Source organism: Micromys minutus, assembly GCF_963924665.1.
Source record: "Micromys minutus genome assembly, chromosome: 17".
Lineage (NCBI taxonomy): Eukaryota > Metazoa > Chordata > Mammalia > Rodentia > Muridae > Micromys > Micromys minutus.
This window is the reverse complement of record NC_137952.1, coordinates 23,686,051-23,704,551: the sequence shown is the minus strand read 5'-3', so window position 1 is coordinate 23,704,551 and position 18,501 is coordinate 23,686,051. Positions and strand designations below refer to the sequence as shown.

Below are 18,501 nucleotides of genomic sequence, written 5' to 3'. Positions count from 1 at the left end.
GATTTTTGCAAATCATATATCTAATACAAGTTAGACATCTAACTATAAAGTAAACTAATTACAATGAACTGAAGATTTGAGCAGAGATTTCTCCAAAAACAAATGGATGGCAAACAAATATATAAAATTTTTAAATGTAGTATCAGAAAGTACAATTGATGTGATGATGAGGCAAATTACATAAGTAATATAAGGAGTGTAAGTAATTGGAGACTCGTGTCCAAAGACTGAGGACAGCATGCGATTGGGAAGACAGCAAGCTCCCTCAGCAAATGTTCTGCCTGCGGGAAAGGAGAAAGGCATAGTCCTTAGAGATAACAGAGTCATCATTTCATAAAACATAAAACACACCCACTCCGTGCCCCAACCAGTTTCTAATTATAGGTATTACTTGGAGCAATGGAGCCATACCATTCTATATTCCTAATAGCAAGAACTGGAACTAAGAGTCTCTTCATAGGTTAGTGCAAACCAGGAAGGGAACAGACACAGCACTGAATCCAACGACAGGAAGACACCCGAAAGAACTGCTGTAGTTTTTAAAAAGCCAGACAAGAAGCCCTGTGAAGACACACACCTGTAATCACAGCTCTCAGGAGGCAGAGGCCTGTGGATCTCTGTGAGTTCGAGGCCAGCTTGGTTACACAGAAAAACTCTGTCTCAACAAACAAACCAACCAACCAGACAAAGGAATAATAGCTCCATTAAAATATATGAAACCATAGAAGCAAAGTAATAGAAAATAAAAACTAAATTTAAAAAAAAGGAAGAAAAGAGGAAGGAAAAAAATAATAGGAACAAGGAGAAAGATGCTGCATAATGCAAACAAACCAACAGTAAGCAGCAGCTTGGCCAGGGGTCTCTGAAAGGGTCAGACAGAAACAAGACTGGGAGCTCTACAGCCCAGCTCAGTTCCTACCATGTAATAAACATGTTAAACTTATCCAATTACAGGCTTCAAATCCATGTACTTTATGTCAATTACATACACCTGGAGAGAAAAAAAAAAGCTGTCTTAAAATTTTAAAGCCTCTTTATTAAAACAGGCTTTTTATTTGGAACAAATTGTAATTCAGAATAAAACAGAATCTCTATTAAATGTTTAAAAATATACACTTCCTAACAAATATCCTCTAGCCAACTTATCTCCGGAAGTTAAACTGATCATTCAAATTAACATCTGGAGCACATATAAATCAACTATTCAATGGCTTTGAACTCCCAACAGTGTCACTGTATTCTGGATAGATGGGCACAATGATGGGTTTTTATACTGACTGTACAGACTCATACCAAATACAGTGCAAGGCTGTTGAGCAAGACAAGAATAGCTGGTCCATTTTGCCCGTCCACACAGAGGTGAGTCCTCAAGTCCCGTGTGTCGGCAAACAAAGGGATCTATTCAGTATTCTTCACTAAGACTCATATGAAGCTCCACAGTGGAACCAAAGGGCTTAGGTATAGAATTCATAGGAAGACCTTAAGTCTCACTTGCCAATCATTCAAGGGCAGAGGCGGCACTCCTGTGAAAGAGCCCATTGCCTGTGCGCAATCGCTGCTTGGAACTAGTGTGTCCCGATTAAGATTCCATTTGGCAGGCTGGAGAGATGGCTCAATAACTAAGAATACTCACTGCTCTTGCAGAAGATCTAAGTTTGGTTCTCAGCACCCAGGCTGAGCCGCTCACATCTGACACCTTTGGCTTTTGTGAGTACCACATTCACATTCGCACACCCACAAACAGACACATAATTAAAAATCGAATCAAAGCTAGGTCAGTGCTACAATGCTAGGTGCACACTAGCAACACAATTTAAAGTTTGCAAAATAAAAGAAATGCCCCAGTGTGCAGACCCTATTATAGCAGTGAAATTAGTTCTCCAAAAGTAATTTTTTTTATCAACATGGACAAATGCTTTCTTTCCATGTGATGAGAATACAAGGTGAAGTTGACACCCACTTCGGTCTGATCTTTGTGCCACTAGACTTAGCTACTGAAAGGGTCCCACAGCGGGTGGCACAGAAGGAAGTTGGGTGGTTGGCTCTAATTCCACTGTGCGTATCCCTTCCTAGTGAGTGAAACTCTGTCACCCTCCTCTCTCCTGTCTGCGCTATTAGAGCACAACGGCATGTTTTCATTCCTCGATGGCCCCTCAATCCCTTCTCCATTGATTTGGTTTTGACATGACATTTCTGGACCCTGCATTACACAGATGAACTCCATTACATGGGGTCAGCAGGAAAAGCTAGCATTTCAACACTTCACTGTTCCCTGGATTTGTGAAACTGGTCAATGTCTCTCCCTCAGAATACCCTTCACCATGCTTAAAGATGGGAATCGGACACATAGGTACCTAAGTAAGTAAGGAATTTCTTAACAGACTTGTTTTCTTTCATTTTGATCCTTTGTTTAAACTCTTCTCAATCTTGCAACAACCAGGTCTTCATTGCAGAACCCACTTGAAAGGCCCAAGAATACATTTCTATTTTTTCTTTTCTTTGCTCAGTTTTGCTTCTAAAGTCATCATTGCAAATCATGAATGACAGCGCACTGTGCAGACTCCTTGCTGGAGAAAGCCTTGTGACTAACATTCCAGCTGCAGATGAAATGGTGTGGGTACCCTGAGAAAACATGCTCCCGGAGGTGCTAAGTACACAGAAGACACTTTTCTTGTCTTTATCAAATATTTTGAGGTTGCTATAGCTAATAACAGTGTCCAGTATTTGTCAAACTATGGGATGTCAATACCTTACAAGCAACTCCACTATGAGAGATGGAAAGGCAAATTATTATATTTTACCTTCACAGAGGTCCTCTCCAGCGCATTGGCTAATTATTAGTCGATCTGTCTCTTGCTGATGACTACTTGTTAGTGTACCGCAGCAGCGCCTTCTGCGGCTGCTGTAATTGAAGGTTTGTGAGAGCTTCTGTTGCTGAGGCCCAAACTCCAACTCACGACAGATGTGATCAGCCTTGCCTTTAACAAGACTGAAATAACTGGAAATCTGTGATTTGACTAATTGCAGGCTTCCTGAAAGTATCTTACTACAGGAAAAACTTGGGCCATCCTCTGAAACATACCTTCCTTAACTCTGACTGCCTGGCGGCATCCTCTCAGGTTATCACCAACCAGAGAAAGCAATCACTAGACCACTGAACAAATAACTGATCTTTAAAAAGCCCTGAGAGGGAAGAAATGAACTCAAATCAATTTCTGCGGCAGAAGGTATTAGCTGAGCATTGCCTGTAGGGGAGTAGACTCTCTGGAGCCAACCATTCAAAACTCTGACAGATGGAACCTGGCTCTTAATCTCTGTAGAAGTACAACAATGTGATTAAGGTCCTATTTCCTCTGCTGTTCATCCCCACATACCTTACTGCCAGTACACAAAAGGCTTCGGAAGATATACACATGCTTCCTTTGATTCTGTGCCTCAGACCCAGTGAAGAGAAATCCATACTAGACACATCAGCTTAGAAGAGGCTCTGGTTCTGTTCTTCCTGCAACCAGCCCACACAGTGAAGATTCTGCAAGGCCAAAGGAACCTGACCTCTGTCTTCCAACCTCTTCTAGGCAGTGCTCTTTGTTGTAAAGACATCAAAATGCCCCCCCCCCCAGAGTCCATCACCGGAATGCATACCGGTCTGTTGGGGGACACAGGTTTGTGGAGGTATGCAAGGTACTTAATTGGCTGTACAGGTTGAGTTATGACTGACACGTTTCCAGGTGACATGAGAAGAAGAATACAGGGTTGTAGGGTTGCCTGTACCTACACTCCTACAAACAGCCCGAGAGGACAAAGAACATGGGAATTCTTAACACAAATCTCAACTTGCAAATCTTCATGCACAATAGACTATTTTCTTGCCTCTCTACGGAACTACCAAATGTTCTCCACTACAGGGTTTCAAGGCTCCATTCCCAGCTCCAAACCAGAGAAGTTTGAAGCTTTGGGAAAGGAAAGGAAGTCACCAATGTTAAGTTGGGTGGAAAAAACCACATCTACAATTCCAACATTTAAGAAGGTGAGGCAGGAGGATGACCAGGAACTCAAAGCCAGCCTTAGCTACAGAGTAAGATCCCGTTTCAACAAAATAAAGAGAAACAAAACAAAGAGCCATACATATTTATCTGAGAAACTTTACAAAACATATCTACCATGTGGTTATTCTTCATTGTCAACTTTAAAAAAAATCACATAAAAAGTTATTATACCTCTCTAAAATAGGGCTGTAAAAGCTCATATATCTATAACGTCTATAAAAGTGCTTTAGGAAATTGAGACATTTCCCACTGTCCTGAGGATGGCACTCTTAAAAAAAAAAATGGACCAATTATGATTTAATGTTACTATGTCTTATATAATCCTTAACAGTAGATTTCAATTATAGTTGCACGTTAAGTATGAGTTTACCCATTGCATAGTCATGCAATGAATAACTGTGCACTGATCGCCTACTGTGTGACAGGCATTCTGCCAATGTCTGAGCAGTTAAAGATAGATAAAGCAACCAGACAGCATTAACTGGAAGAAGGTGACAAGCAAACAGCAATTATAATTCCTGATACCTGCCCGGGGGTCACCAGCAGCACACAGCAGGAGTGGCTCTGCGAAAGCAACAAGGTTTTCCAAGGAGACGTCAGCCACACTGAACGCTCAAGTTAACTAAAGAGTCTATCTGTCAAGGAAGGTGATTCAAACTGTCTGAAGACCTTTAAATTCCACCAGAAAGTGATCCACAAGAAAAACCACAGAGGCGGATTCATATCTGAGTGCTTTGCAGGTATTAAATAACTGATTTTTGAAATAAAAGCATAAGAAAAGTCTTATTAATTCCATAGATGGGCAAGCTCTTCTTATGCATGCGATCAGCACAATCTAGATTCAAGTCAGATATTCCTTCCATGGCTTCAAGGGTAACTATTTGAAAGACTAAATTCAAACACATAAAACTTCATCATTTCTAGCCAGCTGGCTTTCATGGTCTTTGCAAAGCTTACCTATAATGTGTACTTTTAAAAGTGATGCTCCTGCTGACAGTGTGCCTGACAAGAACGGCGGAAGGCCTGAGCCTGTGTGTGTGCCATGCTCTTGATCAGCAGTTGTTGGGCACTGATTATCACAGCATGCAGGTCTCTATTTGTCGAGTTTTTTTTTTATCCTGCTCCTTTGATGGGCAGTATGTTAGACTCAAGCACAGAATCTGACCTTCGGCTGTAGAAGTGCTTTTCTCTGCTATCTGCCACCTGAAGATTAAAGAAGACTTAGCCATGTGAGCCACAGTGTCAAAGAACTCACTTCACGACTACAGAAGGAGGAAGAGAGGGCCTCTGAGTGTCGGTTTCATAAAGAAGAACTTCTGGGCAGCACTCTAGCTTTTGTGGTTGTACCATGGAACAAACACTGCTTCTCAGTGGCTCACTGTTTGACTTGATAGAGGCAGAGATGGATGCATGCTAAGAAATTAGTCAAAGCTCACATCAAGAGGGGGGTTGGAAAAGTAGCACATGTTCTTCAGACAGCATGTGTTCTTTTGGAAAAGTGACTGCATTGAGGAATTTAAATCTTTCAAAGGTGAATTAAGGCAAGGCAAATTACTAAAATGTTATACCAAAGCAATGAGACACTTTAAAATGATAACATAAAAGGAAATGTGCTTTTTGAGAGTTTTCTAGAGCAGATTTTCAACACTTTTTATTCACCCACTTGCTCGTTTGCTAATTCCCTTGCGGCTAAAGCCCTGTGAGGAGACAGAGCTGGCTGAGACTGAGGTGGTCAAGGATGCACCTCCAAGAAGGGGAATGAGCTGAGCTCTGAATGCCACGTTTGAAGTGAACGGCCGATCTAAGCAAACACACGTCCAGGCAAAAGGATGAAGCAGAGGGAAAATTTTGAACTACAAACAAGGATTCAAGGAAAACCAAGGAAATGCATGTGCTAGGAATTGTAAAAACAAGATGGTTATTAGGATAGAGGGGTATGTATCTACAGCTGGACTGAGGAGGAGGACAGATCCTGCAGAATCCCTGAGTGCCAGAGCGGAGCTGGGACTGTATTTCAGATGTGACTGCAAGGCACTGAAATGTTTGGAGTGGGGGCTCTATATAAACTGCTCCTGCCTAGCCAACGTAAATTCAAAGAATATGTTTAGGTATGTAAATAATGATACACACACCCATCCAACCCCCCACACACATACACCCACCCACCCACCCACCCAACCCTCCCTATTATATATATATATATATATATATATATATATATATATATATATATATATATATATATATCTCAAACAAAACAAAATGAAACAAAAACATAACAAAATCCAACTCAGTTGGAAGAAACTGCATTAAACCACTGACCCCTCGTCCTCCCTTCTGCTAAGTCTGTAATCTACAGGTTTACGCTAGAGGTGACTAGGTCATTTGATGAGCTTCTGATTGATGTGAATCAGGCGCACAGTAGGTGTGCAGTTGGTTGAGTTGTTTCAGGTTTCAGACATGATTTTGGCATTTTTAATTTAGCTTTTTTATTTAAAATTGAACTTCTATTAGTTCTTCAGAAAAGATGTGACCAATACCAAAAAAAGTGAACAGTCTTAATGTGCACTGATTCAAACGATCAATTGTTTTTAACCCTTTAGTAACCTAAACTTAGGCAGTTTGATTTTCCTGTCATTGCTTTTCCTATACTCTCAAAAATGATGCTTTCTTTACTATCTCAAACTCATCAGAAAATCGCTAAAAATCTAAAATTCAATTTGCCACATTACTGCTAATTTGAATAATGGCTGAATAAAACACAGGAAACGCTGAAGCAGCATTGATTTCTAAAACATTTTCACTTTCCTCCTCCATCCGGGTAAAGTAAAGCTTGGATGCTACGCACAATTACACAAGAAAATCAAGAAGGGCATTACATTCAGCATTTTGTCATGATCACTGTTACCATGGCAAAGAGTAGGCGTAGTTTAGCACAGCTGCCATGGGCGAGATCTGCTGGCCTTTTGTAAAGCTGAGTAACAATATAATGCCAAATTCGATAGCCTCCCACCCACAGCCCACACTGTTGCCTGCAGATGCTACCATCTCTTCCCTTAATGATCTCGGCACGCGTCATCCTGTTACTGTATTCTTACTGGTGACCAATGGCAGAAGGGCACAGCTCATCTAGAAAGGTTGCCCCGAACACATTTCTTGTTTTCATGGAGAAAACCCATAGTGTGAGAACAGGAATGCAACCATAAAAGAATCAAAGAAAATTACGATTATGGAAAAATCAAAGACTCAACAGTTGCATTACAGATGACAAGACTCTGTGTTAGAGATGAACAGAATGGGGAGGTGGGGATAAGCGCAGGGCTGTGAAAACTAGCTGGATAACATACTATTTACTTTCTTTGAGTTTCAGCTTAGTCATCTATACAATGGGGACAAAAGTAACTTGCTGGACTGGGGAGATGCCTCGGTTGAGAAACTTCCATTATACAAGTATGAGGACTGGAAGCCCTATCCCCCGCACTGGGGTCAAGGCCAGGCAGACATGATCGCTGCCCATATCTTAGCAGTTTAGAAGGCAGAGATGAGATTTCCCAGGACAAGCTGCAGTCAGGGAACTCCAGTTTTAGTGAAAGACCTGCCTCAATAAATAAAGTGAGAAAGTGGTGGGTTACAGTGGAAGACCATCTATTGCCAACACTGGGACTTCATACCCATACTAGCACATACCTGTGTGTGTGTGTGTGTGTGTGTGTGTGTGTGTGTATACTACACCTGAACACAGACACACGGACCCATGCCCACACCCACACCCTTCACCACACACTCACATGTAACCTCTTTGTAAGAATTAACTGAAATAACTTTCAGGTCCAGGCACATAGCAGGCATTTGTTCCATCTGCCCTAACCTGAACTGCTTTAATTGTGGAGACTTCCGTCTCGTCAGGATGGTTGTAGAAATCCATACATAAACTATTTGGTACTGCTGTATTGGAAATCATTTTCATTTTTCATGTGGTTTGGATACTGTCTCCATGTAACTGGGAATAAATTAATTGTTATGGTCTAAAAGGAAAGGGATCATGAATTCCATCCACATCAGAAGGATAAAGTCCAGTGTCTGTCCCATATTATGCACCACCGCTTATTAGCCGTATTTTAAGTGACACTAATGTAATCACTGTAAAGCAGGAAATAGACTATACTTGTCCTGACCTTAAGCACAGATTTTTAAGTTTTAAAAAAATGAAGCAACATCATGAAAGCAGAGAGGTTTAAAATTATCTGAAATGAATACATTAATCAGAGTCTGTATTACTCGGGAAAAAAGGCTCCTAGCATTTTTACCAGCTAAACAAAATATTTTTTTTCTAATGAGACTTCAGCTGAGTATCGTTCATCTTAAGAGAAAAATAATGGGACCTTACCTATTCCAGTAGCTCCAGAATTGGCCATGCAGGTAGGCGTGGTGGCTACATTCATCACCAAATGAGGCTTTGCTTTCAATCCAGTGAATTATGTGCCCTTCCACAGCTAAGGGACAAAGCATTGAAAATACATGGTGAAGGAGAGGGAAGATTGAAAATCCTCAGCTATGCACTGGTCTCTCTATGCTTCACTTTAATGAGCAGGGGCTTAGCCTCTGCCACTCACTGTGGGCGTGATTTATAAAACAACATGTTTGGGTATCACCAGGCACGAGGGGACCATAGTCTCATCTTGTTCTCCTTACCCCATTCTTCAGAACTCCCTTTCTTAGTGCTCATGGCCCAGTGCTGTGGCTCAGTGAGTGACATGTCAGGACCTAACTGTGCCTAGCTGTCTGGCCAAGCTGTGTTTCTAGAATTCAAGTTTTATTGAGAAATGAGTTGAGAATGCTCCTTCCTCAAGTGTATGGAGACGTTCTGAGGCACAGGCTTCTTCTGAGCCAACTGTGAGACAATTCAAGATCATCTTTTCCAACGAGTTTACCCATTTCAACCCAGTGTTATGAAGATAATCTACTCTGAAAACATTTACTAGTAATGACATGGAAAGAACCCAATGCCCTTCTACACAGAGATGCGCATCCAAGCCAAGGACTTACCAACTGGCACCTGCAAAATGAAGTCTGGTGTTTTGTCATAGCCCTTTGCACGGAGCTGATCTTCATCTGCAGGAAGAACAAACACTATCATTTATCCAGGCACCCCATTAAAAAGACAGCAATATAATTGCTTTTCTTTCTTAAATATGTGTAAAAATTACTAATGCAGCCATACGTGTCTTTCTTATGCGTGCAATGCCGTGTCAGAATAAATGAATTTTCTTCCCAAACCTGAACCAGAGACACAAGAATGCTTCTTTGTCCTTTTTGCATTTTTATGTCTTTATTATAAACATCATTAATCCAAGCTGTCAAGAACTACCTTTTTTTTTTTTTTTTTTGGAGGGGTAATTGAAAATTCCCAAAATAAATATACTTACTGGTGGAAAGTACAGGGGCCCGCCACAGTGGAAGTGACCACTGTGGTAGTCAGTATTGACAGTTTACAATAAGGCAGAAGCATAGTGGCCTTTGCAACAGGAAAGAAATGCTTCTGTTGAAGCAATCAAGAAACTCTGGTTAACATAAATAAAGCTACTCCCCAGTACACAAGGAAAGGAGGGACAGCGAGATCTCCACAGCTGGTTGTTTTGTTTAATCCCTTAGGTATACAACTGTTTCTCAGATTGAGAGTTTGATGAGTCTGTACATCTGAAAAGCAAACGGCATTGAAGATGTTTTACCTGTCTTTTCAGTTACTTCTGTAGATATCAAGGATCCTGTTAAAAGGCAAGAAAGCCGGAAAACTGAGACCCAGATAAAGTTGGAAAAACTAGCAAGGTGCTTGGAGGGGAAAAAAAAAAAACCCTCTTAGTATTTTCTAAATGTTGTCCTTGACTTCTAATGGCATTACGATGTGATTTCTGAAACAGAGAGTTCTCCATTAGATTTTGGAGTGACCTGGTCATTCAATTCCAGGCATGGCTTTCTGTCTTCACCCAACCTCAACTAATGGCCCAACCAAGTAACAAGGAAGGCCGAGTGGTCTCTTAACACCTACTGGGCTGTTGACATTGTCAGGCATCCTATTGGCCTTCCTGCATCAACTTTGATTAAAATTAATGGCCCATTCCCAGTGTTGGGTAGCTTATTTCCAATCCATTTGTCAGCCCAAGACACTGGTTTCACGGCCAGCTTTGAGAAGCTCTTTTAGAGCATTCTTGTGTACAACCTGAAAGGTCAGCATTTTAAACATAAATAAGCTTTTAATGAGAAGACACACATTAAAGTAGATATCTAAGTGGAATGCTGTTAGAAGTTGGTATTTTTACTCAGATTCAGAAGGCCTGATGTTAGCATTCAGAATAGTTCTCCCTCTTTGGAAAAAAAAATCAAGCTGTTAAAATAATGAAATAAAAATCAAACCAAAGTTGATTTTAAGACAAACAAATCTTGAAATTGGGCTACAAAAACAGACTAGAAAATTTCTACCCTTTAACTGTATTCTGACCAGAAAAACTAATGGAAGAGGGATTTATTCAAATCAACCCTAGTGTTTTGAGTGATAGTTTAGACACATGATGGATAGTTTTCAAAGCTGGTTGACATTAAACAAAGAGATAGATTTTATTTCATTAAAACTATCTCAGCGTTATCAGCCTATGTAGATGTTGAAACAATGATATGCTTCTGAGAAGAGCTCAAAACAGAACCTCAAAGGTCACCAAGCCATCCACAAGCACAGTCAGACCCCTTTAAATGCTGAATAAAGAACATTGCAGGCTGCAAAATCATACATGTGACTACAACTCCACGGCTTCACTAATGTGAACATTAAAAATCCCGAACCCAAAACCCAGTCAATAGATGAAGCTAGGGAATGTTCCCATTTTTTTCTGTAGAGAATTCCAAAGTAGCAGGAGACAAAGTCTCAGTAAGTCTGTCTGCCTCCCTTCCCCTCTCTTCTCTCCAAGTGTTTCCATGTTCTCAGTGTCTACGAAGTTGATCTACAGTATCTCTGCCCAGCATAGCATCTTGATACTTGAGTCCTTGCCTGTTTTTTTTTTTTTTTTTTTTTTTAACAAGAGGCTATTCAAAAACATCTGAAATGCCTTTTCTTTTACTTACAAAACAGTCACTGCTATAACACCTCCATTTCATGCTCCCCTGTTGGGGTCCCCCAACCTGCTTATTTTTCCTTAGAAAGGGAGAGAACTTGGGCAGAAGCACTTGAGAACAGGTAGTTCATGTGCTGGGCCTTGTGGGCCAGCCTGTTTATCTGACCCTAGCTTCTTGCCTTTTACATTAGGCTTCTCTCTTGGCCCTTGGATTTCAAATGGTTCCTGACAATAGAATACTTTCTAACCCTCTGGGTATAGACGTAAAATTGGTTGGCATGCTCCATTTGCAACGAAGCAGTCTGAAGCTATGCACTTTGTTCCACGCTTAGATCTTTCTATCCACTACATGTTGGCTCCTTTGCAGTGATGGTGCTGACAACTTTGGACACATGGATGTTGTTGCTCTGACAACCTGACTCTCTGCTATCCCTGTCACCACCGGCATACTCTCCACATGTATTTGATGACCAGAAAAAAAAAAAGTAGATTAATTAAATGTGCATTTTAAATACTACTCATGTTTTCTGTAAAGCCTACCTAGATGGCTTTTCTTTTTTTCTTTTCTTTTTTTAAATTTATTTAACTCCTTAGGCACAGACAAAGCACAGAAGCAGTGAAGTTGGCCTGATGTTTGAGGTTTCTTTGAAATTCCTGTGGCTATTCCAAATGTCTGCACCTGAAGTCACTCCAGCTGTAAAGGACAGAAGTCACCCTTTCTTTAATGAGTTCTCTTCCATCAGTAGTGTTTAAGTAACACCTCCCTTATCTGGTCTTTAGACTTGGGCAGGTTCCCTCCAGAATCCCATTCAGTACCGGGCACTATGCTGTTATTGGGTAGCAATCATCACATCCCTACTTCTTATCTGACTATTGATCTGTGCAGATTTTCCCCCTCCTCTATAGACTGGTGTGCAATCTACATTTTCCCCAAGAACTATGGATTTCATACAGATTCTTATACTTTACACATACTTAACTTAGTTAACTAGTAGTTATTTCAGATTCTTGACTCTCTCTAGCTGAAACTGGATGTCTGAAATACATACTCTCTCGTCAAAAACAAATGAGGAAAGAAAAGAAATATTAGTTAAGAGAAGAACATGAGGGAACAGTCTAAATTACCGCTTTTAACATGCTTGCCTGGTCATTTCTACTGACCTTAGTCCGTGAACACAGAAGACAGTAAGAAAGACTTTTCTGCCTCAAGGTGCACATATAAATCTATACCTTTCACAGCTGCTAAATTCACTAATCTCGTGGTCTAAGGTTTCATCATTAAAATAAATACAAGAACATTATCACTTAAAAGCACTTGGTAGCCTTCACATCTACCCAATGAAGAATTATTGGTTACAGGTACCCCATAAAACAGCATGCCTGTGCTAGTGAAGTGTGAGAGATGACTATACCCACATTTTAACTTACATATCCTGAAAGAAGCCCAGAGAAGTTAAGGATCTACCAAGACTTGGACTTGTTAAGCAGAAACAACAATAGATGGGAGCCCCTGTCAATCCAGTCCCATTTTGTGCTCACAGACTCTATATTACTCTATAATTCTTAATTGTGTCAGTAACTAAGCTGGAACATGTGTGATACCTAAGAAGAGTGAGGGATTCTCCCTTCCCTTCTCTGTGATCAGGTGACCAGAAGTCAGACACCATTCAGAGGATTTGGGCAACAGCAGTCCCCCTGTCCTTACATCTCTAAACTCCACAGAACTGTGTCCACAGACCAAAGCCATTTTAAAAACTACTTTTAAACACTATTATTCAAATTAAACAAAAACAACACAGGTCTCTGTTTATTTTTTACATTGTCAGGCCTGCTCTTAGGTGATATTTTAAGAGGGGGATTTCACATGCGTAAAGAACATCGTGAGCATTTAATTTCAATGGCCTTTGAATTTTCTCCTTGAAATACCCAAAATATCCGAAGCAATTAGCTACTAATTACAAATCCCTTTGTTTAAAATAGAGGGCTGAATTTTAGTCAGAGAATAAGACACATCTGAAACTAGTTAAGATACACTTAAGAATCATGAAGCTGAACAATGCTCTACTCAATGATAACTTGGTCAAAAAAAATAAAGTATTAAAGACTTTTTAGAACTTAATGAAAATAAAGGCACAACATACCCAAAATTATAGGACACAATGAGAGCAGTGCTAAGAGGAAAACGCATATCTCTGAGTGCCTCCAAAAAATAACTGGAGAGAGCATACACTAGCAGCTTGACATCACACCTAAAAGCTGTAGAACAAAAAGAAGCAAAGGCACCCAAGAGGAGCAGACAGCAGGAAATAATCAAACTCAGGCCTGAAATCAACCAAGTAGAAACAAAAAGAACCATACCCCCCCCCAAAATCAACAAAACCAGGAGTTGGTTCTTTGAGAAAATCAACAAGATAGATAAACTATCTTAGCTAGACTAACTAGAGGGCACAGAGACAGTATTCAAATTAACAAAATCAGAAATAAAAGGGGAGAAATAACAGATACTGAGGAAATTGAAAAAAATCATCAGATCCTACAACAAAAGCCTATATTCAACAAAGCTGGAAAATCTGGATGAAATGGATAGTTTTCTAGACAGATACCAGGTACCAAAGTTAAACTGGAATCAGATAAACCATCTAAACTGTGCCATGATCCCTAAAGAAATAGAAGCATTCATCTAAAGTCTCCCAACCAAAAACAACAACAACAAAAAAAAAAAAAAGCCCAGGACCTGATAAGTTTAGTGCAGAACTCTATCAGACCTTCAAAAAAGACCGAATACCAATACTCTCCAAACTATTCCACCCAAACCCAAACCAAAATCTCTTTAACACAAACTGAATGAATGTGGAAACTTGAGGCCATGGGACATTCACACTTTGGACAAAAGATGCAGGTTGAACCAGAGCCCCCGGGGACTAAACCACTATCCAAAAAGTACAGGAGGCTCTAGCTGCACATGTAGCAGAGGATGGCCTTGTTGGGCATCAATGGAAGAAGCCCCTGGTCCAAGGCTTGATGTCCCAGTATAGAAGAATGTCAGGGTCGATGGGTGGGTGAACACCCTTATAGAAGCAGTGGGACGGGATATGGGGTAGGGTGTATAGAGGGGAAACCAGAAAAGGGGATAACATTTGAAATGTAAATAAATATATCCAATAAAAAATGTAAAAGAAAGAACCATATTTAGGACTTATTAAGAAAATGTTTTCTTTAACCTGTACTATTTTACAATCTTTAAATTTTAGATATATATCATTTCTAAAGAAATTATAAAAAATTCTACTTTGCAACACCTGAAATTGAGAAATAACACTCTGAAGTAACCCATGAGTTTCTCAATAGACAGAAACTACTAAATAAAATAAATAAATGATTAAAAGATACTCATTTAAAACATTGTATGTCGTTTCTAAATTCAGAGAGGCCCAAGCAAAGGTATCAACACAACTTAAAACTAGTTTATCTCTTCTAAGATAGTATGTCTTGTGCCTACATCGCATTTCCTAAAACATTCTTGATTCAATGTTTAGAGCTGTGACCTTTCTTCTCTGCATGTTCCTTAAGAACAATTTCCACAGCCTTTTCTGCTGAAGGCATCGGTAGGGCTTCAGTAACAGCTGCCATTGTGATATGCAAATGGTGTGAGGGGACACAGAACACAAACACTGAATGGCAAGACTACCTTACACAGAAATAAAATCTCTACCGAAGCCCCCATCTCATTACTACCATTCATTTCAACCTCCTCTCCAAAGCCTCTTATCAAAGCCACTAATAAGGACTGCAAATGACTGCTCCGACCTTATCCCCTGTTAATGTCTTGAGGGGACAATACTAGGGGAAACTGAAGATAGGAAACAAATAGGAGGTCAAGAAGCTGGGGCAGTGTGTAGAGCAGCTAGGTAGGCTGTCCTCCATGTGCTGTGGCGGCCACAGACACTAGTGTCAACAACAAAGCAAATCACTGAAAGTTGTTTAACCTTCATGCTTCAAAGGGACAGACAAATCAGCATGTTAGATGTTTTGTCTTAACCATAGCAACTCTTATAAAGAAAAACATTTAACTGGGGCTGGTTATCATTGAGAGGTTCAGTCCGTTATCATCTTGGTGGGAAGCATGGTGCCATGCAGGCAGACATGGTGCTAGGGACGCTGAGAGCTCTACATCCAGATCAGCAGGCAACACAAAAAGACTGACACATACTGGGCCTGACAATGGTGACATGCTTCCAACAAAGCCACACCTCTGAAAGTATCACTGCTTATAGGAAAAGCTTTCAAACACACAGGCTATGGGGGCCATTCCTACTCAAGCCACCACAGCAGACAAAAGAGACACACTCTCACAGGCTACTGGGAGGGCACTGAGTTGTAATACAAAGACTCAAGACAGTTTCTTCTTCAAAACATAGAGCCTATGCCAACTTCAAAATTCTGATGAGTGGTTGAATGTTAGCCTATCTCTTCCCCGTTCTTTCTCCCTGAATTGGTATCCACGGAAGAGGCATATTCACAGTTACAAGACGTAGTAAAGAGCCCTTACTGAAACAAATATATCCCTACATATACAAATCTGGGAATACCGGCGGGCCACAGAGTCAATCCAGTGGTGATAGTAGATGATTTGACTCCAGGTAAGCTCTGAATAAAAATGGAAGCTGCAGTTAATGCACTGCAGAGAGAGAGAGAGAGAGAGAGAGAGAGAGAGAGAGAGAGAGAGAGAGAGAGAGAGAGAGAGAGAGAGAGAGAGAGAGAGAGAGAGAGCTTTGTTTGGATCCCCTGCAGCTATCCGGCCTGGCACTGCTGTCCCACGCTGAGTTGGCTAGACAGTCAGTGACCTGTCGTCAGCCAACCACTCAGATCTGAGTGGACATTGGACCAGAGTTGCCAACACCAGAGCCTTTTCTGTGATTTTTTTTTTTTTCTTTTTTTGGAGGTGACAGAACAACTTTTTTTCTGGGATTACAATGCTAAGAAATAAACAAATTAGCACTGTCCGAGGCCATCTTTGCTTCTTGAGAAGGAGGGCAGCACTGGAAAGTGCAGATGCCAAGGACACAGGGAGGTACAGGTGGCTCGGACTTGTCTTCTCAACTCTAGGCACACCTGAGGCAAAGTGCTCTTCTTGGCTGTCACCAGGTCTGCATTAAAACCAAATAGTTCTTTGTGTATGCAAGTGCAACGGTTCCTTTGGGTTTGACCCTAACAACCAAACTAGTTTCCAGAAATTGTTAGTGGCCAGGAAAGCCGAAGGCTGGCAGGCATGCTATCTAACCACATTGTTGGCGAGTGAAGGCTGTGGGCTTGGAGCAAAAAATAACAGCATAACCATTCTTCGTTTTTCAGTGTGTGTGTGAGTGTGTGTGTGTGTTCAAACATCAGGGAGTTGTATATGGTGCCCCTCTCTTGCTTCTAGAGGGAAGTGCACAGGAGCATATTTGAGAACAACATCTTTTCATTGCAGTGTCTCCAGGAAGGGGGCAGAACCCCAATTGCCTATGTCCCTAACAGCACATCCCTGCCACTTCTTTTTTTAAACCTCCTTTTTTAACCTTCTGATAGACAGGCGTATTTAAGTGGTTGATTCCTTATGAAAAAGTATCTAAGCCTCTCTGCTCCCTACAGCCTACATAATCACATTTTATTCTAGTCTCTCATCACTGCTAACATCTGCATGTAAACCACCTAAGCACTCTGCCTCACCTGCTCCTGCTGCCTGCTCCTCATCTGAAGTCATAATCCCGTTTGTCACATTTAGATCACTGCCCTAGTGGAGTACACTTGTTTCAAGGCAGTGAAGGAAACAGCAGAAACAGATGAACTCTTAGAAACAAAGATCCTAATTTCTTTGGGCAAGGGACATCCTTCACTAAGCCTATTTGGCTTTACACATTAGTCTTGGAGTCCTGGAGAGTAATACAGGAATGCTTGAAATGCACCCGTGTAAAATATGCTGCTTTGTCTAAACATGGGGGTGGGGGGGAGTGAGGCAGGGCTAAAGTAAGTGCCTCTCAGGTGTCACTCAAAGTAATTGTTAGTGTCTACTAACAGGGTAACATTTGCTGGAAAGAAGAAAATATCTCCAGAGCCATCCTTATTAAGCCAAACTTAACAAGAGTTTGCACCCAACAGTGGCTGTTCTAGGCACTAATGAAAGTCCCCTTGACCTGGAGACATGCCAGCCTGCACTGATGAGTGCTCTCCTTTCTGTCTCGGGGATGAGTTCTTTTGTATTTTTCCTAGAGGTGCAAACGGCCTACTCTCTCACTGCTGTCACCATTTCTTCCCCATACTCCACAACTCTCTGCTCAAAGGTCTCAAAAGCCCCCCTAAAAGCCAGCCAACAGCTCCCCTCAAAATAGAGAAAGGATGGACAGAAGACACAGCACTGCAAAACCTGGCCTCACGAGTCACTTGGAGGCTTTGGGAAGAGCACAAGGCTTCGTGGTCAATTTTAAGTAGAGTGTTCTCTGTGCACTTGAGCCCAGATATGGGTGCCAGTTCCTGATCCCCGAGGTTTTAAATGCCAACTACTCAGCGTTGATTCTAACCCAGCGGCCTAGGGAAGAACTGCCGATAGGCACTCAAGTCTACAGTACAGTTTCCTGTAAGCTTTCACACTTAAGTCAACTTTAAAAAAGCAGCTTTAAAAACCCTTCACAGTGCTTTTACACATAATCACTTAAAAGACTAGTGATCTCAATGGAAAGAGGGTCAACCTGGTAAGTCAAAGCAGCCATGCTGGAAGTCCAAGAGGAATTCTGCTGAATGTGAGCTGAGGAATACACAAATTCTGTCTAACACAACTTCATTAAGAAAAGCAATTTAGGAGGCAGCAGACTTTTTTAAACCTCTAAAATTTAGCTAGAAGTTTTTGGTATAAAGATAGGACATGAATGAGAGAGAGAGAGAGAGAGAGAGAGAGAGAGAGAGAGAGAGAGAGAATATACTCAATGGTAAAAAGCATATACTAAACTTGCAAAGAACCCAAGTTTGATCTCTAGCACCCAAATAGAGCAGCATACAGCCACCTAGAATTCCAACTCCAGGCGATCTGAAGCCTTTGTCCTCCCCCCACCCCCATCTCTCACAAAAGTTGAACCTCAACTGATGTATACTTACAACAACACTCAGCTCATAGGTAACTTGTGGAATAAATATCACTTTTTAGTGAAATTAAAATTATTTCTTCATCTCTGAAGTGTCTTATTTCAAATACTTATTTGGATAATATGAAACAGGTAAGTTTTTAAGGCAGGATAAAACTGAAGGAGTAAATATTTATTTGCAATCATCAAGACCACCCTTCCCACACACTGACAGGACTAGGACGCCTTGTAAATCCT

General features: G+C 40.9%; 1 protein-coding gene across 3 annotated transcripts in view; it reads right to left on the bottom strand.

Annotated features, from left to right (window-relative positions):
- The window catches only part of CDIN1 (CDAN1 interacting nuclease 1), a 191,860-nt gene that overhangs the window by 80,393 nt on the left and 92,966 nt on the right, over window positions 1–18,501 (bottom strand). For 2 of the 3 annotated variants that reach the window (XM_080931591.1, XM_080931592.1), the window contains exons 9-10: window positions 9,093–9,158; window positions 8,434–8,539 (exon numbers count right to left, since the gene is read on the bottom strand). In XM_080931591.1, coding sequence (XP_080787717.1) covers window positions 8,434–8,539; window positions 9,093–9,158 — 172 coding nt within the window. Of the gene's footprint in view, window positions 1–176; window positions 282–8,433; window positions 8,540–9,092; window positions 9,159–18,501 lie in introns of those variants that run through there. The other variant, XM_080931593.1, reaches the window with a different exon arrangement.